At 46.7% G+C, this 13,431-nt stretch overlaps 1 protein-coding gene across 1 annotated transcript in view; it reads left to right on the plus strand.

Moving 5' to 3' along the window:
* Positions 1 to 13,431, plus strand: part of CAPN1 (calpain 1) — a 105,938-nt gene that overhangs the window by 73,786 nt on the left and 18,721 nt on the right. The window contains exons 15-17 of the mRNA XM_063944855.1: positions 360 to 425; positions 806 to 863; positions 6,570 to 6,634. Coding sequence (XP_063800925.1) covers positions 360 to 425; positions 806 to 863; positions 6,570 to 6,634 — 189 coding nt within the window. The remainder of the gene's footprint in view (positions 1 to 359; positions 426 to 805; positions 864 to 6,569; positions 6,635 to 13,431) is intronic.

Genomic DNA, 13,431 nt, shown 5'->3' on the forward strand with positions numbered 1-13,431 from the left:
TGGTTTGTTTGGTGTTTTGTTTTTGTTTCAGTTAAATGGAAACACACTGTACACTCCCTTTCCTTTATGTGTTTACTAGTGCTTGGAGCTCACGCTAGGTTCCTCCAATGTGTTTACCAACAGTAATATTTCACCCTTTAGGGCAGATGAGTATGGCAGTCCTTTTAGGATGTAGAAACAAATGTGGCCTGGTTAAGGCTGAGTTTATTTTCAGTGGAAAGCAAAATCATGTTTGCATGTGATTGTTACTCCACATACAGAGAGTATCAAGGCATAAGAGTTCTGTGATTTAATATGTGACTATGTACATGTATAGCAGTTTGCATTTTCTATATATGTATATTTTTCTGTGTTTACAGGAAACATTGTCTGAAGGACAAATTGATGAAGCATTTAAGACCCTTTTCAGGCAGCTTGCTGGAGCGGTATGATGATGATAATGAATATGTAACATTTATTGTATGAAGTATATATGTGGACATTGGGGGGAATTCAGTTGCTGTCGAAGGGTTCGAATTGCTGTTGCCACAGCGTTTAAACGCCAGCAACGGCATCCCGTCTCACACCCTTTGCCCACCCCGGCTGATTACCCAATTCACACAATACCCTATAGGGTAGCGAACCCTTTGTGTGAGATCCCACTGCCTTAAAGTGCAGCAGGTGCTTCGCAGATTCAGCCGGGCGAAGGATTGAATTCCTCCAACTGTCTTTTCTGTATCATCACGGAAATGTACACTTATGTCTGATTAAGTAACTAACGTTTATGTGTAAGAAGGTGCTACTGATGTATCTCTCTTTTACGCAGGATATGGAAGTTAGTGTGCAGGAGCTACAGACCATATTAAACAAAATTATATCAAAACGTAAGTATGTATGTGTGTAATAGATTACATGTTGGCCGATTAAAACCATTATATGTCCTGGGCAGTGATTAAACCATGGCACATTTTTTTTTTTTTATTATTTCTGTTTTTAAAGTATTACTTGACCTCACTGAAAGTCCCTAACAGAACACCAAATATAATCTCTCCAAGGTCTGTGGAATATACAGCAAGCTTCACTCCAAACTTACTTATTTTGTCCTGCACATTTTCCCCCTTACAGCCATGGACCAATGGCAGGCTTCCGTCTGTAACACCAATATTCTAGTTTTATTTACCAGGTTAAATGATGTAGTCCTATCCTATAAATAGGAATGGAATGATTTTTAAAATTAAGATGGTCACATGTATACCCAGATGGGGCTTGCCATCAGTGGGGTAAATTTACTAAGATTCGTGTTTTCCCGTTTGAGGTCAAAGTTCAATCACGAATGACATCAAAAGTGTAAATATGCAACTTTTTGAATTGATTACGACTAATTTACTAAGCTGCCGTATTCTGCATTTTCGGGTTTTCCGATGTCGATGTCATTCGTTTTTTTTGGCAGTGTTTTACGTGAGTGACTTGTAAAACACTGCCGACTTTAATACAATGAATCTCGGCCGGATCTGAGAGATCCATGCTGGGCTTCATTGTGCACTTTGTTAAAAAATAAAAATAAAGTTTAAATGTAAAAAAAAAATTGCGTGGGGTCCCCCCTCCTAAGGCAAACCAGCCTCGGGCTCTTTGAGCCGATCCTGGTTGCAGAAATATGGGGAAAAAATGGACAGGGGTTCCCCCATATTTAAGCAACCAGCATCGGGCTCTGCGCCTGGTCCTGGTTCCAAAAATACGGGGGACAAAAAGAGTAGGGGTCCCCCGTATTTTTTAAACCAGCACCGGGCTCCACTAGCTGGACAGATAATGCCACAGCCGGGGGTCACTTTTATACAGTGCCTTGCGGCCGTGGCATCAAATATCCAACTAGTCACCCCTGGCCGGGGTACCCTGGGGGAGTGGGGACCCCTTCAATCAAGGGGTCCCCCCCAGCCACACAAGGGCCAGGGGTGAAGCCCGAGGCTGTCCCCCCCATCCAATGGGCTGCGGATGGGGGGCTGATAGCCTTTGTGATAAGTGTTTGATATTGTTTTTAGTAGCAGTACTACAAGGCCCAGCAAGCCTCCCCCGCAAGCTGGTACTTGGAGAACCACAAGTACCAGCATGCGGCGGAAAAATGGGCCCGCTGGTACCTGTAGTACTACTACTAAAAAAATACCCCAATAAAGACATTACACACACACACCTTGAAAGTATAACTTTAATACATCCATCCACACCTCCATATACACATACTTACCTTATGTTCCCACGCAGGTCGGTCCTCTTCTCCAGTAGAATCCATGGTGTACCTGTAGAAAAAATTATACTCACATAATCCATGGTTGAAGGCTCCTCGGTAAATCCTTTTGTAATCCACGTACTTGAAAAAATAAAAAAACGGATACCCGACCACGAACTGAAAGGGGACCCATGTTTTCACATGGGCCCCCTTTTCCCGAATGCCAGAAACCCACTCTGACTGATGTCTAAGTGGGTTTCTTCAGCCAATCAGGGAGCGCCATGTTGTGGCACCCTCCTGATCGGCTGTGTGCTCCTGTACTGTATGACAGGCGGCACACGGCAGTGTTACAATGTAGCGCCTATGCGGTCCATTGTAACCAATGGTGGGAACTTTCAGGTCAGCGGTGAGGTCACTTTCGGTCAACCGAAATGATGAGTCTTTTTCAAGGCACCTTGAAAAAGACTCATCAGTCGAAACGCGTTGGAGCATGTGAGGATTTGAGGTACCACTCCAATCATCTCTATCAGCAGGAATACGGTGAGACACCCCGGGTTAACATCATTTTTTTCTCACCATTTGACTTTGCTGAAAAAACATCGATGAGATTGTCTGTTGTGGTATACCATCCAGAATTTGTTTTTATCGATCCATGTTGATCTTTTACAATAAATGTATATGAAACCTCATACATCCCTTCGTTTCTGTGCTTTATACCGAGCCTGAATACGAAATAAAGGGGGTGAATGAGGACGACCATCCAGCCTGCTGGGATAAAGATACCTTTATATGAAAGTACGGCGCCTTCTGAAGTAAGCTTGGATGTGAGCATCCTTTCAGAAGTATCTGCATGTGAATGTTTGGAGCACAACCACCCTTAGCACTAAGAATATCCCTAAGTGGCTATAAAGATACCTTTATAGGCCTGTTCCGTATGTATGAAAGTAAGCACACATGTGAGGGGCCACGTTTATCTTGAAGCACCAGGGTGAACCCTTACGGATATCTTCACACTTTCCCGCCACATCATAGTCCAGAGAGTCCGGGGAGAAGTCACCTTCATTTTAAGACCATCTGCATTGGGAGAAATTCCCTTCTGAACCTTTGCATACCATTTGTGTTTTCTCCACATGTAACATCGATTGAGGGAAAAGAACTTTTCGCACGAAGGACTGTTTCTAGGAACAGCTAAGGACTCTCTTACCCTAAACATTGGACATTGACTCCGCTACGCAACACCCCCGCCATCCACATTTTGCGCCCACAACAGGTCCTATCCCATTTCCTCTTGTGTATTACACCATGGATTCTACTGGAGAAGAGGACCGACCTGCGTGGGAACATAAGGTAAGTATGTGTATATGGAGGTGTGGATGGATGTATTAAAGTTATACTTTCAAGGTGTGTGTGTAATGTCTTTATTGGGGTATTTTTTTAGTAGTAGTACTACAGGTACCAGCGGGCCCATTTTTCCGCCGCATGCTGGTACTTGTGGTTCTCCAAGTACCAGCTTGCGGGGGAGGCTTGCTGGGCCTTGTAGTACTGCTACTAAAAACAATATCAAACACTTATCACAAAGGCTATCAGCCCCCCATCCGCAGCCCATTGGATGGGGGGGACAGCCTCGGGCTTCACCCCTGGCCCTTGGGTGGCTGGGGGGGGGGACCACTTGATTGAAGGGGTCCCCACTCCCCCAGGGTACCCCGGCCAGGGGTGACTAGTTGGATATTTGATGCCACGGCCGCAAGGCACTGTATAAAAGTGACCCCCGGCTGTGGCATTATCTGTCCAGCTAGTGGAGCCCGGTGCTGGTTTCAAAAATACGGGGGACCCCTACTCTTTTTGTCCCCCGTATTTTTGGAACCAGGACCAGGCGCAGAGCCCGATGCTGGTTGCTTAAATATGGGGGAACCCCTGTCCATTTTTTCCCCATATTTCTGCAACCAGGATCGGCTCAAAGAGCCCGAGGCTGGTTTGCCTTAGGAGGGGGGACCCCACGCAATTTTTTTTCTGAAAATTTATAACATTTCCCCCCCCCTTCCCACTGAAAAACATGCACGGATCTCATGGATCCGTGCATGCCTATACAAACACGGGATAAAAAAGCAGGTCTGTTTTTTTTTAGCACTTTTTCACGATTTGTATTTTATCACGGCAGTGTTTGGCTATTGTCGGCAGTGTTTGTGTTTTGCACTTTTTAGTAAATTCCCGATTTCTAGCAAATTGCAGGCGTATTTGACCGATAGTGTATTGATTCGTGATTTTTTCCTAGGACTTCCAAAATATTACGAATGCCCTCATCACTGCCGTGATTTTTGCTTAGTAAATTACCGAGATGACACTTTGATGAAAAAACGGCATCTCGGTCAAAATCGGGACCTTAGTAAATATACCCCATTATGTCCATAGAAATAAATGTATGGCCATTTTCCTGCTATATTAGTGCTCAAAAAATTAATAAAAAAGCTTCCATTTCCCATAGAGATATTAATGAACAAACTCCGGACTTGATTAAGATTTGTTCAGGTCCCCCAGCCTAAACATGTTTAACAGAGTAATTAGTTATAATAATTAAAAATCCGTCCCTGAGCATATGGACGAAAGGCTAAGAAACAAACCATAGAAGGTATCATACAAGGTTTCCTATGTGTTTCTTACCTTTACTTTTTTATGATATGCTACCCTAATACAGTGCACAAACTACATTGTATATTAAGGGGGTCATTTAGGATCCGTTATAAAAGATCTACATTTGCATACAAGTAAATAAGCATGAGCACGCTTGCATGTACACATACATATTGTGAGTTACTAACAACATTAAATCTAGTGTACGAGTAAATGCATCTGTCCAACAGTGTGTGGCAATAACACTTATTTAACCGTATTTCAAATCTACATGTAACCTAAATTAAGCAACATCAGAAAGAGGCCTACACGTCCTCACTGTACTCCACATGCATGTCCAATTGCCCAAGGTATCTCTCTAACCTTTCAACGCTTCCCATTAAAAATAGCAGAACAAGTTGTTGGCATTCACAGTGCGTTTCATTTTATGTGGTCCTGAGAGATGGACCTGCATGCAGCACATAGTTACATACCACAAGGTCACTTCTTAAATACACAGTGTGAATGGATGGCTCTGCATTGCCTGCTGGTGGCCATACTTGGTATTACAGGTTATTTCTCGTTTTATATTTTTGTTTCAATATTTCTTCGCTCGATGGCATTCTGTGTACCTGAACCTCCTACCCAAAACCACTACACTCTTCTGCATTCTAAAATGTTGTCTGTGTTACCACTGGGTAGTTGGTAGACCCAAGATTTCTATTCTTCATTGTTACCAGAATGTTAGAATACATCTGGTTTCTAGAACTGTAGAGAATACATTGTTATTATCTCACTGAAATTATAACTAAGCAAGGAACAAGCCCATTACAAAAAGTTCCTTAAACTAGTTTACAGCCAATAAAAATGAAGCTTCCGTCAGACCCAAAGTATATTCAGTAACACCTCTCACTACATGGCCACCTGGCTGACCTGAGTGTAGGTAGCTGCATCATGTCCTGTTGTGGACACTTTTAGTCTCACAAGGGGATTAACCTTAAATACAGACAGTGTATATATTCACCTAGATACATTATTACAGTCACCAGTTGGCATAATTACATAGACAAGAGAAGGGGAGAGGGCCCTGCTCACACAAGCTTACAATCCATAGGGAACATGGGTGGATAAGTGTTGGAGAAGAGGGCAGAGGCTGGAGAGTTAAGGGGGGTACTCACGGAGCGATCGTTGCTTAAAATCTAAGCAATCTGACTAGATTGCTTAGATTTTAAGCACGATTGCTCCGTGTGTAGCCCCCTCAGCGATAGCGATGCGCAGCCCCGCGCATCGCTATCGCTGCTGCTAGATTGGCCTGCATGCAGGCCAATCTAGCGGGTCGCTCACTTCACCCGCTGGGTGAAGTGAGCGGCCCCCCCGTCTCCCCCCGCACGCTCAGCACAGATCGCGCTGTGCTGAGCGCCGGGAGAGATGTGTGCTGAGCGGTTCGCTCAGCACACATCTCTCTGACATCGGCTGGTGAGTACTGGCCTTTAGGAGCAGGTGTGGTCAGTGTTAATGCATGTTGGGAGGCTGTATGAAAGTGTAATGGAGAGGGGGAGGGTATTCCAGAGGTTAGCAGCGCCCTGGAGATATCCTGAATGTGAGAGTGGGAAGTGGTGATCAACAAGAGGCGGTGAGGCTGCAATCATTGGCAGAGCCATCAGAGTTACGGATGTTACTAAATGATATCATCTGATGTTTTGGGTTTAGTGTTTCCTGTCATGTACTAGTTCTTTTTACTATTGTTCTTGTTTCAATGCAGATAAAGACCTTCGCACTAAAGGGTTTAGTTTGGAGTCCTGTCGCAGCATGGTGAACCTCATGGATGTATCCTTTGTTGTACAGCAGTTATTATAGGAAATGTCCATTGCTTGCTAGTACCATTAAACATTTTACTCATCCGTCATTTTGGAACCAAACCCCTTGTCCTTCCTGCTCAAAGTAATACTTGGTAACTAGCGCTCCTTACATTTCAAAAATTTGTTTTCATTTAATGCATAAATAGCAGCAATACCTCTCAGGGGATCCGGACTGAAAGTCGACAGTAACTAGGTCGACAATGCCTAGGTCGACCACTATTGGTCGACAGTGACTAGGTCGACAGGGTGTCTAGGACGACAGGGTCTTTAGGTCGACATGTTCTAGGTCAAAAGGTCGACGTGAGTTTTTCACAATTTTCTCTAACGTCCTAGTGGATGCTGGGGACTCCGTAAGGACCATGGAGAATAGACGGGCTCCGCAGGAGACTGGGCACTCTTAAAGAAAGATTAGGTACTATATCTGGTGTGCACTGGCTCCTCCCTCTATGCCCCTCCTCCAGACCTCAGTTAGAATCTGTGCCCGGCCAGAGCTGGATGCACCCTAGGGGCTCTCCTGAGCCTGCTAGAAAAAGAAAGAATTTGTTAGGTTTTTTATTTTCAGTGAGCTTCTGCTGGCAACAGACTCACTGCTACGAGGGACTGAGGGGAGAGAAGCAAACCTACCTGCTTGCGCTTCTTAGGCTACTGGACACCATTAGCTCCAGAGGGATCGAACACAGGCAGAGGTCCTCGATCGTCCGTTCCCGGAGCCGCGCCGCCGTCCCCCTCGCAGAGCCAGAAGCACTGAAGTCCGGAGAAGACCGAGGGTTATATAGCGCTGTGGTGTGTGCTGGCATATTCCTTCTCTGCCTCCCCAAAAGCCTTGGTGGGGTCCTGTCCTCAGTCAGAGCATTCCCAGTGTGTGTGCGGTGTGTCGGTACGCCAGTGTCGACATGTTTGATGAGGAAGAGTATGTGGAGGCGGAGCAGGTGAATATGAATGTGGTGTCGACGCCGTCGGCCCCGACACCGGATTGGATGGATATGTGGAAGAGGTTAAATGATTTACAAAAAAGAATGGACAAAGCTGAAGCCGTGGGACAGTCAGGGTCTAACCCAGTGCCTGATCCCATAGTACAGAGGCCGTCAGGGTCTCATAAGCGTCCACTATCCCAGTTAGTCGACACAGATGTCGACACGGAGTCTGACTCCAGTGTCGATGACATGATGATGAGGCTAAATTGCAGCCTAAGATGACTAAAGCCATCCGATACATGATTATAGCAATGAAAGATGTATTGCACATTGCTGAGGAAATTCCTGTCCCTGACAAGAGGATTCATATGTTTGGGGAGAAAAAACAAGATGTGACTTTCCCCCCTTCACATGAATTAAATTAATTATGTGAAAAAGCCTGGGAATCCCCTGAAAGGAAGGTAATAATTCCCAAAAGATTACTTATGGTGTATCCTTTCCCGCCAACGGACAGGTTACGCTGGGAATCCTCCCCTAGGGTAGACAAAGCGTTGACACGCTTATCTAAGAAGGTGGCCCTGCCGTCCCAGGATACGGCCGCCCTGAAGGATTCTGCAGATAGAAAGCAGGAAGCTATCCTGAAGTCTGTGTATACACATTCTGGTACTCTCCTGAGGCCTGCCATTGCTTCGGCATGGATGTGCAGCGCAGTAGCAGCATGGACAGATACTCTGTCGGAGGAGTTAGATACCCTGGACAGGGATTCTATCTTGCTGACCCTGGGACATATCAAGGACGCTGTCCTATATATGCGGGATGCCCAGAGGGACATTTGTTCACTGAGTTCTAGGGTAAGCGCAATGTCCATTTCTGCCAGAAGGGTGTTATAGACTCGGCAGTGGACAGGGGATGCTGATTCTAAAAGGCATATGGAGGTTTTACCATATAAGGGTGAGGAATTGTTTGGGGACGGTCTCTCGGACCTGGTTTCCACAGCTACAGATGGGAAGTCAAAATTCTTGCCTTACGTTTCCTCACAACCTAAGAAAACACCGTATTATCAAATACAGTCCTTTCATCCCCAAAAGAGCAAAAAGGCCAGAGGGGCATCTTTCCTTGCCAGAGGTAGGGGGAGAGGGAAAAAGCTGCAGCATATACAGCCAGTTCCCAGGAGCAAAAGTCCTCCCAGGCCTCCTCTAAATCTACCGCATGACGCTGGGGCTCCACAGGCGGAGCTAGGAGCGGTGGGGGCGCCTCTCAAGAATTTCAGCCACCAGTGGGTATGTTCACGGGTGGATCCTTGGGCGATACAAATTGTGTCTCAGGGATACAAGCTGGAATTCGAAGAGACGCCTCCTCAACGTTTTCTGAAATCTGCCTTGCCGGCTTCCCCCATGGAGAGGGAAGTAGTACTGGCGGCAATTCACAAACTATATCTCCAGCAGGTGGTGGTAAAGGTTCCCCTACTTCAGCAGGTAAGGGGTTATTATTCCACTATGTTTGTGGTACCGAAACCGGACGGTTCGGTCAGGCCCATTTTGAATTTAAAGTCCCTGAACATTTACATAAAAAAATTCAAGTTCAAAATGGAATCGCTCAGAGCGGTCATCGCAAGCCTGGAAGAGGGGGATTTCATGGTGTCGCTGGACATCAAGGATGCTTACTTGCATGTCCCCATTTATCCTACTCATCAGGAGTACCTCAGGTTTGTGGTACAGGACTGTCATTACCAATTCCAGACGTTGCCGTTTGGCCTGTCCACGGCACCGAGAATATTTACCAAGGTGATGGTGGAGATGATGGTACTCCTTCGGAAGCAAGGAGTTACAGTTATCCCATACTTGGACGATCTCCTCATAAAGGCGAGGTCCAGGGAACAATTGATGATCAACGTAGCACACTCTCAGGAGGTGTTGCGACAGCACGGCTGGATCCTGAATATTTCAAAGTCGCAGCTGATTACGACGACACGTCTGCCCTTCCTGGGCATGATTCTGGACACAGACCAGAAGAAGGTTTTTCTCCCGGAGGAGAAGGCTCAGGAGCTCGTGACTCTGGTCAGAGGCCTCCTGAAACCGAAACAGGTATCGGTGCATCACTGCACGCGAGTCCTGGGAAAGATGGTGGCATCATACGAGGCCATTCCCTTCGGCAGGTTCCATGCGAGGATCTTTCAGTGGGATCTGCTGGACAAGTGGTCCGGATCGCATCTTCAGATGCATCGGCTGATCACCCTGTCCCCCAGGGCCAGGGTGTCTCTTCTGTGGTGCCTGCAGAGTGCTCATCTACTCGAGGGTCGCAGATTCGGCATACAGGACTGGGTCCTGGTGACCACGGATGCAAGCCTCCGAGGGTGGGGGGCAGTCACTCAGGGAAGAAACTTCCAAGGACTGTGGTCAAGTCAGGAGACTTGTCTGCACATCAATATCCTGGAACTAAGGGCAATATACAACGCCCTGAGTCAAGCGGAGCCTCTGCTCTGAAACCAACCAGTGCTGATCCAGTCAGACAACATCACTGCGGTCGCCCATGTAAACCGCCAGGGCGGCACAAGAAGCAGGGTGGCAATGGCGGAAGCCACCAGGATCCTTCGTTGGGCGGAGAATCACGTATAAGCACTGTCAGCAGTGTTCATTCCGGGAGTGGACAACTGGGAAGCAAACTTCCTCAGCAGACACGATCTACACCCGGGAGAGTGGGGACTTCATCAAGAAGTTTTCTCGCAGATTGTAAATCGATGGGAACTGCCACAGGTGGACATGTTGGCGTCCCGCCTCAACAAAAAGCTAAAAAGATATTGCGCCAGGTCAAGGGACCCTCAGGCAATAGCTGTGGACGCACTAGTGACACCGTGGGTGTTCCAGTCGGTATATGTGTTTCCTCCTCTTCCTCTCATACCCAAGGTACTGAGAATAGTAAGAAAAAGAGGAGTGAGAACTATACTCATCGTTCTGGATTGGCCAAGAAGGACTTGGTACCCAGAACTACAAGAGATGATCACAGAGGACCCATGGCCTCTGCCTCTCAGACAGGACCTGTTGCAACAGGGGCCCTGTCTGTTCCAAGACTTACCGCGGCTGCGTTTGACGGCATGGCAGTTGAACGCCGAATCCTAGCAGAAAAGGGCATTCCGGAGGAAGTTATTCCTACGCTAATAAAGGCTAGGAAGGACGTGACAGCAAAGCATTATCACCGGATATGGCGAAAATATGTTGCTTGGTGTGAGGCCAGGAAGGCCCCTACAGAGGAATTCCAGCTTGGGCGATTCCTACACTTCCTGCAATCAGGTGTGACTATGGGCCTAAAATTAGGGTCCATAAAGGTCCAGATTTCGGCCCTATCCATTTTCTTTCAAAAGGAACTGGCTTCACTGCCTGAGGTTCAGACATTTGTTAAAGGAGTGCTGCATATTTAGCCTCCTTTTGTGCCACCAGTGGCACCTTGGGATCTTAACGTGGTTTTAGATTTCCTGAAATCCCACTGGTTTGAGCCACTTAAGACAGTGGAGCTCAAGTATCTCACTTGGAAAGTGGTTATGTTGTTGGCCTTGGCTTTCGGCTAGGCGTGTGTCAGAATTGGCGGCTTTATCATGTAAAAGCCCCTATCTGATTTTCCATGTAGACAGGGCAGAATTGCGGACCCGTCTGCAATTTCTGCCAAAGGTGGTGTCGTCTTTTCATCCGAACCAACCTATTGTGGTGCCTGCGGCTACTCGTGACTTGGAGGACTCCAAGTTGCTGGACGTAGTCCGGGCTTTGAAGATTTATGTTTCTAGAACGTCTGGAGTCAGAAAGACTGACTCGCTGTTTATACTGTGTGCACCCAACAAGCTGGGTGCACCTGCTTCAAAGCAAACTATTGCTCGCTGGATCTGTAACACGATTCAGCAGGCTCATTCTGCGGCAGGATTGCCGCATCCAAGATCAGTAAAAGCCCATTCCACAAGGAAGGTGGGTTCTTCTTGGGCGGCTGCCCGAGGGGTCTCGGCATTACAACTTTGCCGAGCAGCTACTTGGTCGGGTTCAAACACCTTTGCTAAGTTCTATAAGTTTGATACCCTGGCTAAGGAGGACCTTGAGTTTGCTCATTCGGTGCTGCAGAATCATCCGCACTCTCCCGCCCGTTTGGGAGCTTTGGTATAATCCCCATGGTCCTTACGGAGTCCCCAGCATCCACTAGGACGTTAGAGAAAATAACAATTTACTCACCGGTAATTCTATTTCTCGTAGTCCGTAGTGGATGCTGGGCGCCGTCCCAAGTGCGGACTTTCTGTAATACGTGTATATAGTTATTGCGTAATAAAGGGTTTTTTGGTTATGAGCCACCCGTTGAGTGAGGCTCGGTTTATGTTCATAATGTTAACTGGGTAAGTTTATCACAAGTTGTACGGTGTGATTGGTGTGACTGGTATGAGTCTTACCCTGGGTTCCAAATCCTTTCCTTGTAATGTCAGCTCGTCCGGGCACAGTTTCCTTAACTGAGGTCTGGAGGAGGGGCATAGAGGGAGGAGCCAGTGCACACCAGATATAGTACCTAATCTTTCTTTAAGAGTGCCCAGTCTCCTGCGGAGCCCGTCTATTCCCCATGGTCCTTACGGAGTCCCCAGCATCCACTACGGACTACGAGAAATAGAATTACCGGTGAGTAAATTCTTATTTTTTTCTTTTTTTTAACCTTTTCATACTTAACGATCCACGTGGACTACGATTGGAACGGTAATCTGTGCCGAGCGAAGCGAAGGCACCATGCTCGAAGCATGGCGAGCGAACGCGGTGCAGTAATTGGGGTTCCCGGTCACTCTACGAACAAAACGACACCAAAATAACATTAAAAACTCATGTCGACCTTTTGACCTGTCGACCTAGAACATGTCGACCTAAAGACCCTGTCGCCCTAGACACCCGGTCGACCTAGTTACTGTCGACCAATAGTGGTCGACCTAGACATTGTCGACCTAGTTACTGTCGACTTTCAATACCACACCCACCTCTCAGATGTTGTTATAGTGAATTAGCCTTTCCATTACTGCAGTGTATTTTGGCGAGCATACAAATCCCCAAAACTCATATATTTAAATATAAATGACCTTTAATGGTCTGCAAACGATTTCATACTAACAAAAGCGTAGCATACAGTCAGGTCTCTCTCAGGTTTGGATAAGCCTACAGTATTCCCTGGCCCTTCTCATTAGCTCCCCTCCAAGCTGCTTGCATGCAGGCTCTTCCACATCCCCTCACTGAGCCGTCTTCTAATACCTGGCTCTCGCTCTTCTCAGTCCTCCTGCCAGATATACAGTGGTCTCACTGGACTGTATCATGTGCTGCAGGTGGGTGAGGCAACTGTGTGCTTCATTGCTGTGGTATTTACGGGAGTGGGAAGCTGTTTTGGGGCAGCCTAGCTCAGAAACCCTAGCCAAGGATATATAAAAATAAAGCTCAATACAAATGCTTGGTGATGATTATCGTAGTAAAGAGACAGGGGCATGTATCAGGAGGGGACAAAGGGAATAAATAATGGTTCAGGATACAAACATAGGTAAAATGTATTATATCTCTCCTGGTAAGAATTGGGCAGTCTAGTAATATATAATAGAGAACAATGCTTCCAAACAGTCGATGTCTTTTCCTAGGTACTCTCCGTAGTTGTTCTGTGTAATGATGGTCCTTTGCTGGTAATTCCGATAGTCTTGCTGAATGTCAGCTCATCTGCAAGTCTCTGTACCTGCAGGCACAGTCTGGTGACATGCAGGGGTGGAGCAGGTGCTCTGGTCACCATCAACTGGTAATGTCAGATTTACTTTGGGGGCAGGGGCGACATTGCACAATAATGCTGCGCCCCCTAATGTCACCTC

Source organism: Pseudophryne corroboree, chromosome 11 (genome assembly GCF_028390025.1).
Source record: "Pseudophryne corroboree isolate aPseCor3 chromosome 11, aPseCor3.hap2, whole genome shotgun sequence".
NCBI classification, from domain to species: domain Eukaryota; kingdom Metazoa; phylum Chordata; class Amphibia; order Anura; family Myobatrachidae; genus Pseudophryne; species Pseudophryne corroboree.